Source organism: Elephantulus edwardii, unplaced genomic scaffold (genome assembly GCF_000299155.1).
Source record: "Elephantulus edwardii isolate Elephantulus edwardi_28Jun2011 unplaced genomic scaffold, EleEdw1.0 scaffold00071, whole genome shotgun sequence".
Classification (NCBI taxonomy): Eukaryota; Metazoa; Chordata; class Mammalia; order Macroscelidea; family Macroscelididae; genus Elephantulus; species Elephantulus edwardii.
Genome location: NW_006399821.1, coordinates 14888470 through 14901290, shown reverse-complemented (window position 1 = coordinate 14901290; position 12821 = coordinate 14888470). Strand labels below are relative to the sequence as shown.

Below are 12821 nucleotides of genomic sequence, written 5' to 3'. Positions count from 1 at the left end.
CAAGCCATTGTCATTTCAATTCCTTCCTATGCATCTGAAATTTGGACAATGAATAAGAATCAATACTTTTAAACTATGATATCAGAAAAGAGTACCAAATATCTTATGGATTAAAAAAAATAAAAAGAACAAACAAGTCTGTCTGTCTTGGAGGAAATGCAAGAGACAAAGATGGTGAAACTCCATCTCATATACTTTGGGCCTGTTGTCAGAAGGATATGTTGCCAGTTTTTGAAAAAGGACATAATTCTAGGAAAGGAGGAAGATCAGAGAAAGGAAGAAAGACATCCAATTAAATGGGAATCACACAATGACTATGACAATGGGTTTTATTATATCAGAGATTCTGAGGATGGTACAGGATAGGGCAAGTTTTATATCTGTTGTTTATAGGATCACTGTGAGTTGTAGTGGACATGAGGGTACCTAACAACACTGGGCAATGACTACAGATATTAGAAAGGGAACTGATGCCTTTCAGCTGTGTTGCTGGAGGAGTGTTGAATATACCATGGACTGCCAGGGGGGAACAAGCAGGTTCATCCTAGAGAGGGTGAAACCAGGTTACTCCTTGGAAGTAAGGATTCTGAGGCTTTGTCTGACATACTTTGGGCATGTTGCAAGGAGGGAACAGTCCCTGGATAGGGATATCACGTTTGGAAGGAGAGAGGGACAGAGCAAGAAAAGAAGACCCTCGATGAGATGGATTGATTCAATGATTCAGGTAATGATGGTAGGCGTGTCAGACGCAATAATGTTGGCACAGGATAGAACAGGTCTCAGGGCTATTGTATGTATGTATGAGTCGCAAGCGACTCGATGGTATCTTATAACAACATTACCCTTCCCATTAGGAAACTCTAGTGGCCTAGCCATTGGAAGATGTGCTGTTAACCCAAAGCACACACCTTTCTGACAGAATCTACCAGCAGCTCTGCAGGTAAAATAATGGGCAACTTCCTCCTGAGCAATTCATAGCTTAGGAAACCCAATGGAGATTCAAGGAATGAGAAAGAGGGAGAAAGAGACATCCTTTCCTTTGCTCGAAGTGTCAAAGATGCTGGAATGACTGATATTCAGACAAAGGGAGAGAATGGCAAAAACTAAATAAATAAAGCTCAAAATTAAAAAATTAGAAAAATTGTAATAACTTTGTATTATGCTAAAAAGAAAAAAACCATTTTATGAAGATGCAAAGGACCAAGTGCTGAATTGTAAAAGATCATTCATTTTCCAAGAAATTTTACCTTCTATTTCTTTGCTAGCATATCTCCTTTAGTAGATGGAGGTTGAGAAAAAATATGTCAGAGCTGTCACCTTTTGGATTTTGCATTAATATCTGGTGTTCACCCCCCTCCTGGCACATTAAAGTAAAATATTAATTTGAGTCCCCAACATTTAAAATTGCTAAACCCTGAAGATACAGAGATTAGAAATGAAAGGGAAGTGAACAAAGTGCTGAATACTGTTGTTTTTCCATTTACACAGATTTTCTATCACAGAGAATCTTCTCTCCATGTTAATCAGAGTCAAACTCTTAAGTAGAGGAACTCATCGTGATTCAGCATATTCAAGGATTTATACCCATTTTTAGAGAGACAACCAGAGGAAATAGTGCCTCAGGTCTAAACAATGATATCTCCTTGCCCTTTGATCTTAGATTAAGAACACACTGTACAGCTTTTTTAACTGTAATACTACTGAACTTTACATTTACTATTTGGAATCTTATTTTAAGAAAACATCTATCTACCTGCTTCTTTGAATCACACTCTTTCAAACAGATTCTCCAAACTGTTTCCTATAGCCTGCAGGCATGGTCTTCTTATTTTTGCTAACAAAATTCTTAATAAATATTACCCCCCCCCCAAAAAATCAAACTCTTTGCCTTCAATGGAAGTTATTCATAGCTGACCCTCCCTCTAGCAGGTTTTCAGAAAAGAATATCCTCAAAGAAATGGATTGACAGAGTGACTGCAGCAATGAGCACAAGTATGTCAGAGGTCATGAGGATGGCACAGAATAGGACAGGATTCAAATCTGTTTCAGACCTGTTGTTTATTAGATCACCAGGAGTTGTACTTGACTCAATGGCACATAACACAGCAACAATATAATAAATCAGATTGCTCATCTTTCTCTCATGGATCCCCGAGTAGATCCTGCCATTAGGTTAGCAATGCAACTTCCTACCTAGTAGGCCACAAGAGCTCCCTAACTTTTACTAATACTAGACATATACTGATTCCCCTTTTTTGAGCATAATTTGAGTCTTTATTTCATTTATCCCAGTACCAAAATCAATATTTCATTCATTCAAAATAAATTTGTGAAGCTAGAAATCTAGACATTTAAAGAATCTTTTTTACTACTCTCAAATATAACACACTCTAATATGCATTCGAGTAACTAGTGGAAAAAGATACACTAATTAAGCATAATGATCTACATCAAATATAGTGTAATGAACTTATATGTTCCAAATATTCTTACTTATTTAAAATTTTCTCTCAATAAATATCAGATGTGCTATTTCTAAATGACCAGAACCTCTAAGTGAGCAAAACAAGATTTTAAGATGTTAATTAGCCTTCATTAATTCCTTCTATTGAATTCTATGTGCTTGGTATCTAAGGCACTTAAGCTGTGATGGGAGATGAGAGTGGATTATGCCTTTTGAGGCTGATATCCTGGAGGAGAAACACATGAGCAAACAAATGAAAAAGATCTCTTTGGCTAAGAACATCCGCGGTTATAATAATTAGAATAGTTTGATGGTAAATACACTGAAGCGGGCAGGGGGAGCGGCACTGATTTATATCAAGTGGTAGAGCTGGCCTCTTTAAAAAGGTAAAGTTTAAGCTGACCCCTAAAGGATATTCAAGATACTTTCCAAGGTCACCAGATTGGCATGCTTGTTCAGTAGGCTGCCAAGTTTTTCTTTCTTTCTCTGTTCTGTTTTGTTTCATTTTGGGAATTTGGGCACTGAAAACCAAGAAGCAAGTAGCATCTGTACCCTTGCGGAATTGCTGGGGTTCTTTGCAAATCTGTATCAGGGGTAGCAGTCAGCAAGAGAGAGAGGCTGCCCCAGGAGAGAAATGAAAAGTCAACATAAACGAAGAGCAGGGGAATGGCCAGCAGTTGGGAGAGATAAGAGTCATTCATCCTGTTGATTCATACTTCCTGATAGTCACACCAGCTGACAAGGCTTGGGGTGTTTTACCTTCTTTTCATAAGTAAAAGATTCCTCCAGTCCCAAGGAAAAGAGATATCTACAACTGTATAACACTCTCCCTTATATTCTCAGTTTATATCTTATTTAATACAGTACCATATAAGAACATTTTTGAGCAGAGTGCTTGTAACATTTCTTTCTGTGGGTAAGTCTAGGAATACAGCTGGTAATGTGTCATCTACATAAATTGGGAAATCTATAAGTTGGGATTCTTCCAACACCCTTCTTGTGAAAAATCATAGGGCTATGCAATTGCTGCTCTTGTGTGCTTTTAAGTTGGGTAAAGCTCCTAACAACCCTATAGGGCAGAGTGGAACCGCCCTTAAAGTTTCAAGACTGTGATCTTTGCAGAAGGAGATTGCCCAGTCTTTCTCCCTTACAGTGACTGATGGATTCAAACCACCAATTCTTAGCTCAAAAGCTAAACTCTTAACAACTGTGCTACCGGGGCTCCTCCATCCAAGGCAGTAGTTCCCAAATACGGGGGTCACCTAGGGATCTTTTAAAAAGTATGATACCTGGCTCCCACGCTTACATATCCTAAGTTAAACTGCATAGAGGATAACCTTAGTCCTCTGAATTTTTAAAAACTCCTCAAGTGATTGGAATGGGCAGCAAAATTTGAGAATTACTAATGCAAAGAAGCATCACTTCTAGTCTTTCACTGGGATGGTTTGTTGATTCCTTCAGAAAGTGTTTTAATTCTACCTGTCATATTGACAGTGTTACTTCACACGGACATGCATACACACAATAGTGAGGCTTACATAACTTCCAAGGGTACAACTTTTTTCTTTTTTTTAAGTGGATCTCTGGTGGCCAAATGGCAAGAAGCTGACCCGCAATTCAGAAGGCACATGGTTCAAGGTCACCAACTGCTCCACAGGAGCAAAATGGTCATGCTATGTGATTAACTGCCTCTAAAAATCTTCTGAGGGATCAGCTATGGGTTGGTTTCAATTCTACATTACACAACAAGTGAAATCGGAGGATCAGCGAAAAAAGAGGAAGAACCTCAACGAGATAGACTGTCACAGTGACTGCAGCAGTGGGCTCAAGTGTGTCAGAGATGATGAGGATGGCACAGGACAGGACAAGTTTCACATCTGTTGTTCAGAGGCTCACTATGAGTTAGACTCAACAGCATCTAACAAGTGATGGGCAGCCTAAATTGAGGGGAGAGTACAAGATTAGAAACTTTTCCTAGAGAATGCAACTTGATACTCCGTGATTGAGTTAGGAGCCTCTTCCATAATGGGCAGGATGGGGCTACTTCAAAAGCCATGAAACATTCTCACTAGGCTGTCAGGAAACCCGAAGGGTGTGGCAGTGAGAGAACCTATAAAAAGTAGAAGTCATTAAGGCAAAAGGAGCAGAGAGGCTAGAACCAGGAACAACAGTGGCCTTCTGGCTCCTGTTTTCAGGGTGGAAAGGCCATTTGTTCAGCCTGCTTCATGAAGGTGGCTCAACTCTGGTTCTGGTTCCAATCAATTGTGGAAAATGTGTGTCCAGTCAGATCTCTGGCAGCACAAGTAGCAAGACTGGCAGACCTTGGATCTCCAGTTTCTGTGAGATTCCATTTCATGAATTTCCCAGAACGATTTCTGTACTGTACACTTGAACGCCAATTCACAGGCCTCAACTGACTTACCCTTGAGTTTTGGCCCCAACCCCAGGTTCTCCCTAGAAAGCTTAGCACTTTTTTTATAACCCCTTAAACCAAATCAGTTGCTGATAGGTTCCTTCTGACTCATAGCAACTCTACCGGACAGCATAGTACTGCCCCATAGGGTTTCCAAGACTGTAAAGTTTTAAAGAAGCAAAATCCCATCTCTTTGGGCAGAGGTGGATTCGAACTGCCACCTTTATAATTGGCAGTTCAGTGCTTATCCACTGTGCTGCCAGGGTTTCATGCTCATAGAAGCAATTGCTGCAACACTTTACTCAAGCAAATGGTATTCTTAAATGACAAGTGGATTTGAAACCTGTTTGACAAGTGTCTGCAAACCCACTCGGGACCTAAGCAGAACCACTCATCTCACTTGGGGAATCCCGCGGGAGGCGCACTCCACAGAGCTGACTCACCTAAATCCGGCACGGCCAGCCCACCTCCATTTCTCCCAGCGGAAAAAGCATCCCCTTACCTACACAAAGCTGAGACGCAGTGCATATCTCGGGGGGAAAAAAATAAAAAAGATTTCCTTACTCGGGTCTCCTTCAGAAATGAGGAAGGCCTGGAGGGGCGGGGGGCGAGGATGGTGCAAGTTTGCCTCAGAACATTTGTGGCGAGCCCCATTTAACCGACTTTGAATTACCATTCTGTTACTTGGCAACCGGTTCACAGGAGCTCAACTCCCCTAACCCGCACGCTTTCTCCGCCCTGCGCATTCAAGGTATACATCTACTCTTCATCATTTAAGGCACTGGTCAAAGGCATATGAGAGGGAAGCCCTAGGCAAAGGACCCTCAAGTGGCTCCAGGCCAGGCCTCCCTACCAGGAGCAAACTCTTCCCTCCTCGGACCGTCAGCCTGGGGCGGCCTCTTAGGAGAAACTTCCTTCTCAATTTCGCGGTTAAATTTTTGCACAATCCTGTTAAGTTTTCAAAATTCTCAGCTGCTGCCGGATTTCCTAAAAGTAGAGATGGGAAAACTGACCCCAAGAGCATCGTAGACACAAGAAAACAATTTGGAGGAGAAAGATCATTGAAGAGTTTGTTGTTTGGGGGGTTTGGTTCGGTTTGGTTTGGTCCCCCCACCGCCGGGGCCACCAGTTACTCTCTGGATGGGACTATTCTGCCCCAATTGCCTGGCTTTAGCGGGCAGATGTCAGACTGAGACAGGATGCATTCAGGTGGCCGCATGCCCTGCGCCCCAGCTGGCGCGCAGGGCGCACAAGCGCTACTCCGAGCGGTGCAGGTGGTGCAGCGCGCCCAACCTGGCCCGAGACTCGCCGCGCCCGTCCGCGCCAGCCCCGTGCCCCCGAGCATCCACATACACTACCCACTGAGACCCTGGGACTGGAAGGAGGAGGAGGGAAATGTCCTTATTAACCCTATTTAACCCACATCCTTACCCAGGTTCACAAAACTCATGACCATGTCTGCGTCGTTGAGGAAGGTGCTGTCCTGTGCGCTGGTCAGAGAGTACGCACCGCCGCTAGGTCCCGGGGCCAGTAGGTTCCTGCCGCTGAAGGAGTGCGCGGCACCAGGGGGTGGTTGCGAGGTCTGCGGCAAGCTGCCAGCTGCCCGCCCATGCTCCTCCGGGAAAGCCCCATCGTCATCGCCGGCGGCGGAGAGGGAGTTGTACAGATCCAGCATGAAGAGGGGCGCAGACTTCAGCTGCCCAGGCGACGGCTCTCCGCGAGCCGGCGGCTGGGGCGCTGATGACTGTGGAAGGCCGTGCATGGGCCGGGGTCGGTGCTGGAGCCCCAGCACCGAGAGGATCTCTTTCTGCATTTCCCGCTTCTCGTGCGTCTTGAGACGCCGATAGAGAAAGCCGGACGAGGAGGACGGCGGCGATGACAGGGGTGACTGCGCCGCGCCCCCTGGGCTCTGGTCACTGCCACCCCCGAGCAGCGCGCCCCCGGTGGCGGCGGCAGCGGGCAGGAGGGGCCGCAGCGGCGGGGACAAGCAGCAGCTGCACAGCAGCGCCCACCACCAGCACAGCCTGCGCTCCCTCCGCCCCAGCATCACCGCCTGGCCAGGCTGCCCCCACGGGTCCCAAACGACACTGATCCACGAGGTGAGGAGCTGAGAAGCGAGGCAGGAGTGTGCGGAGCTCTGGAAGTGGCCAGTCCGCGCCACCCCTCTCGGGGGAGGGGCTTCTTCCAGTGTGAGCCCTCAGTCCTTCTCTCTCATGGTCGCCCGGGGCACCCCCGGTGGCTCAAGTTGCAGAGTGCTGAAAAGAAGTTCGTCCTGCAGAGCGGTTTCAAGCAGGGCGTGGGCAGCGCAGCTCGCTGCAGAGAGCCCTCGGTAGAAGACAAGATCCCGCAAGGTGTGCAAGGGAGCGCTGCTTTGGCAGGTCCTGGTGTGGCAACCCTCTACCTCTCTGCGGGCGCACGTGCGCCCCTCCGGAGGGGTCCAGCGCGGGGTCACTCTCGAACCATTCCCGGCACACGATCCTCCTTTCTGGAGGCGCTGGTGAAGTTCACCCCGCAGTCGGCCTGAGTTTCTGCAAAAGGAGTCCTGAAATGCCAATTTTCTCTAAAGGGTTGAAGAATTTGGTTCTTGCTCCACAACCGCGTTCCCCTCTCTCTTCTGGCAGTGCCAAGTGGGGGCCGCGAGGAATCCGCTCTCTGTTCAGTTCTCACCCCGATGCCCTGTGAACCTCATACACAGAGGGCCAGCGAGCCGGGGTGCGCAGCTGGGAGGTGCGCGAAGTACCCACAGCTTCAGCGCCAGGTTCACCGCCCCCGGCTCAGCGGCCTCTGCCAAAGCGAGTTTTCGGGTGCGCTTCTAGTGCTCAGGTGCCGCTCTCCAGCCTCGGAAACGCCCCGCCTTCCAGGCTAACCGACAAGGCCTTCAGCCAATGGAGAAGCTCGTCTAAGCTCTATTTGAATGGCCCCGCCCCTTATCACCCGCTCAGGCTGAGAGGGGTGTAGCCAGTGTCTCTTCTGAGTTTAGAGTACGTGAGGCACCCCAGGAGCGGTGAGTTCCCACGCACTCAGAGGTCATCCACAGAATGACCTCTCACTTGAGCTCTCTGATCACGACCACCTTTTTCTTCTTCAGTCGCTTAAAAGATCTAAATTGTTTTAACTAAAAAGCACAAACAGACATAAGGTTTGCTATTTCTTGAATTAATTGAGCAATGATGACGTAAACAGGCTTTTCGGGGGACATATGACTTTCAAATGCAGGAGCTGGAAATTGGGACACACGTGCTGAAGCAGCAGCTCACAAACTCACTCTGCAGAGAGGACTCTAAATAGAATACAAACTCAGGGTCCCCGCAGCTTGGGACAGGGTGTTTTGTCTTTCCTTTTCATGTGGGCTATGGCTTGACTGCTTAAGCTAGCACCCAAAAACCATAGGATGCAATAGATAATGTAAAGCATAAAACACAATTAAGCCCTCCCATCCCTTACCTTCTTTGAAATGCCATAATGCATCTTAATGTTGAAATATTATATTGTTTACATGGTAAAAGGGGGAGGTAGTGAAGACAATTCCAGTAAGAACAGGGTTCCCTTTCAGGGTAGTAGGCATTAAGCTTTAGGGGCAAGCATGAGGCGCACAAGCTACTTCCCTAGAGCACATACTTCTGGTGGGAAGGCATTACCCCATTTAATAGCAGTCCATTTGTCTGTAACAGGGATGCCAATTCCCTTGCCTGCCGGCCAGCTAAGGATGTCCAATCAGCTATGTCACCTAGAAATAAGCTCAGTTAAAGCACTACAATCTTCTACTTAGCTAAATGAAAACAACCCAAAAATCCTCAACCAAATTTTTTTTTTTAAAAAAAAAGAATATCACCCTTCCTTTCATTGAGTTAAACCTGCTGCCAGGGGATCATCCAGCAGTTTCCAAGGCTATAAATCACAGAGGAGGAGAATGTCCATCTTTCTCCCTTAAATTCACTGGTGGGTTCAAACAGAGAAAGTGTCCTTTGATTTAACAGTGCAACTCTCTCCCAACTATACCAACAGAGCTCCCCAACCCTGTGAAAAGTGCATATGAATTAGAGCAAATAAGACCTGTCAGGCTTAGTTCACATTGTTCAAGGAATTTGGGAGCAAGAAAGCAAATAGATCAAGATCATAGGATTCAAGGATTTATGAGGTCATGGGGTTTCTGTTGATACAAACCTCATAAGCATTCCTATCTTATCTCAAAGAGTCTTGTTTTGCTATGGATGAGGCTCTTTCCCTCCCCTTACGCCCTGGAACCCTTTCTCTCTGGTCATATCTTGGCCCTGACACAAGATCATTTAGGACCTTTAATTTTACCAACATTCAAAGTCTTTGATCTTGGGCAACACAAACCCAGCAACTCTGAAGGCCAATTTTGCAGGATTCTTTCCGTCTGAAAGTTGCTATTTGATCTGAAATGCCAGGACCATTAGAATTCAAGATCTCCCATTCCTTCTATGTGGAAATTGTTGTGAGCAGAAATTTGCTGCCTAAAACAGCCAGCTGATTTGACTAGAAAATCAGAAATCTGAACACATATATCATGTAGGCATACTTCTTTCATAACCTTCATCAGAATACTTCAGAAGAGAAACAAGCAGATCTAAGGAGCTCCCACCGGTAGGGGCTATAGAAAAGCACTGAGAACTGTGAAAATGTTAAGCATAAATAAGAGCACCTACGCTGTTTAAAATACAAAAGCAGATTGTTGCCCGCTTATTGTATATACCTCACATCTATGAGAGTAGATCTACTGTAGGACGCATACACATACACAATATCCCTGTTTCTATTTAGGATAAATACTTGTATAATATGAATCTAAAAATAGCATTTAGTCATTCATTGTCAAACATGTGGGAAGCAATCCTGGTTCAGATCTATCATGAGTTTCTCACCTCCACTAAGAAGGCATATCAATTTCTGTTGAAGGTTGTTAGCTGCCATTGAGTCAACTCTGAATCAGGTCTACCTCATTTATGTTGGACTAACATTGTCATGCATCTTCGTGGTGATCAGCATCTTCATGCTTCAGGATACTGTTGCAGCCACTCTGTGTTGAGTGCCTCCCAACCTATGGGGCATTTGCCACAACACATTGACAATAGTTCAATGTCATCCATAGTTTTGTCTGTTTGGTTGCTTTTTGGTTATTTTGGTTTTGGTTGGTTGTTTTTTGTTTGTTTGTTTTTTTTCGTTGAGTAATTTCCAGAAGTAGATTGTCAGGCATTTCTTAGGCTATCATAGTCTGAAGGTTCTGCTGAAACCTGTCTACAATGCTTGCACATGAATATCATTGGCAGAGCTTCCAGCATTGTTACAATATCCCTAATGACCATCCATAGAATTCTAAGGTTGTATATGTTCAGGGGAGGACATTGCCTCATCTCTCTCCAGAGGAATGGCTGGTGCATTCAATATGCATTCAAATCACTGAACCTTAGATTAGTAGCCCTACATATGATGGAATACCCCAGTTGGAATCCTCAGATTCCCCAACTCTCTCATTAGAAGTGTCAGAACAGGTAGTGAGACCTGGTGTTATGCCACGTGTGATTCCAATGGACAAATTCTGGAGAGGAGCAGCTCTGTCTTTGGAGCCAGCTGTAGTGTGCAAACCAAAGAGAAAATCAGAGGTAACTTCTCCCCCTGCAGGACACTAAAATATTACCATCCCTCCTTCTGTCCTGAGCAAGCTTCATGAAGTTCTCTGGATGTGTCTTCAAAACATCTGGGTGGAAAGAGGAGGAATTCGCTAAAAAAGCCGGATGTGAGAGGCAGTCTATATCAGACATCTGTTTGCTTGGCTGATATTTTATGCAGATGGCTGTATACTTTCTGCAAACAGGCTGCTTGTCTCATCTCCAACTCCACTAAATGAAGAAGTGAGGAGCCTCACTACAAAACACAGGGTAAGTTAGCCCTTGCATTTAGTGATAGTGGAGCTGGAATGGCAAGTATGTCCTCAAGAGTTTATTAATACAGGGTATGATGGACACAACACAACATTAAAACCCTTCAAAACAGCAATTAGCTTTATTTCTTATATATTCTGAGATTTCTATTATACCTTATATAACACTCATGCGGTAGCCAAATAAGTTTTATGTTTTAAAAATGTTAATTAATTCTATATGTTATAAATGCCACACTCTGTACTTGCTTTTGAATTAGATTGTTAGCAATAAACAACAATCTTCAATTTTAGATGAAAACTGTGTTGACTCGTTTTCAACTGACTTTCTTGAAGATGTAAGCAGCTGCTTTTAGAATAAGTTTGACAGAAAATGTCATCATAAATTTTGGCACTGTTGAATTTGGAAGCTCATCTCTAGTTGGGTGCACAAGAAGCGCCATCAAAACCTAATATTTTACCTTTGCATTTAATGAAAGAATTTGGATCTTTCCTCTTATTTATTTCTAAATATAATTATTTGCCCAATTTTTTAAACAAAACCCAAATTTGGACTGGAGAAAAAAAGGAAATACATTAAATAAATGTTTGTAGAGTGTGAGAAATGAAAATTTGAGAGTTAAATAAATTTTGACTCTGAAAGAGACACCTGTAAGGCAGTCTTCACAACATGTGTCTCATCCAAAAGTCTGTGGTAACATCTACGTTCACTCACACTTTCCTTTCGTTGTCAACTGTTCAAAAATGCTGGGTATTCACACTTCAAAATATCGTTCAAGTCATCATATTTTCCTACTCGTGAAGGACATCTGGTGGCAAAGTGAAAAACTAGTACATAAATCAGTTTCCAGAATTTTGTTTCCACACTGTAACTAACTTGATGAGCCAAAACATTGCTTGGGCATGTTTCAAACTGTTCACATAAGCTCATATTTTTATAGTTCTAACACTTGGGCTGTCCATATAATAGTAAACAACTGAGTGCTTTGAATTTTCATTGGGTAATTGACATCTGCAGGCTAAGCTTTTCTCTTTAGGGAGCAAAACAATGCTGTAAGCATGTCTATGACTAGTTCTATTATCATTAAAGAGTTGGCTCCAGAAATCACAGGTCATTTATTTGAACTGGAGAGTGTGTGATGTTCCCTCGGTTGTTGTGGCTGCTGAAACGCACGTCACCCTGTGACCACCTTCTGCACCCATGTCCTGAATATGTTCTTCCTGTGTCAACCAAGAAATTTAATGAAATGTGGAATTCTCACCCTGCCAATTCCTCTTACCAAGTATATTCACCTAGAATGGATTAATGGGCCCCTCCTTGGAAAAAAAAGAAAGAAAAGGGGGGGGGGAAACATGTATTGGAATCCTGACGCTTAAGCCTGTGGATTTGATCTTATTTAAGACTAGGGCTTTCTTTGCTATATTAATGAAGCTGTGTCAGTGTCCTGTGTGTCTTAATGCTAATCCTTTCAGATATGGAAATAGAGTAAATAATTAGGCACAAAGAAAAAGAACCACAACCCAGGTAGAGTGAAGCACATGTAGACTAGCCCCCAAGGTGCAAATAGAGAGCCTACCCTGTATCCCATGTAGCCCATGCCCTTAATTCCTGATTCTAGCCTCCTGTACTATAAGAAAATACATTTCTCCTTGTTAGAGACATGTAGTTATAGCTTCTACAGAAGCGGAGAAACTAAGATAGATCCTAACCAGTGGAATGCAAGCACCATATAAATCACATTGTCTGAGTCAATCTAGGGTGAAATGAAAGTCTGGCCAGCTTTTAAGGGCTAGAGAAAGTCGTCAGTGTGGGGAGGCAGATGTTGATATTAATTACTCATTCACTCAGTCATTCAACAAATATGTAAATGCCCTCTAGGACCAGGCAGTGTTCTACACTCTGGGATAAAAAAACAGTCACAGATCTCTGCCTTGTAGATTCTTCAATAAACAGTTGTTGTTGTTGTTGTTGTTGTTGTTGTTGTTGTTATGTGCCGTCGAGTCGTTTCCGACTCATAGCGACCCTATGCACAACAGCCCTA

General features: G+C 44.0%; 1 protein-coding gene across 1 annotated transcript in view; it reads right to left on the bottom strand.

Moving 5' to 3' along the window:
• Nucleotides 1-6915, bottom strand: part of BMP6 (bone morphogenetic protein 6) — a 289599-nt gene extending 282684 nt beyond the window's left edge. Inside the window, exon 1 of the mRNA XM_006888740.1 lies at nt 6309-6915. Within this exon, the coding sequence (XP_006888802.1) occupies nt 6309-6690 (382 nt within the window). The 5' untranslated portion in view covers nt 6691-6915. The remainder of the gene's footprint in view (nt 1-6308) is intronic.
• Between the last annotated feature and the right edge of the window lie 5906 nt (nt 6916-12821).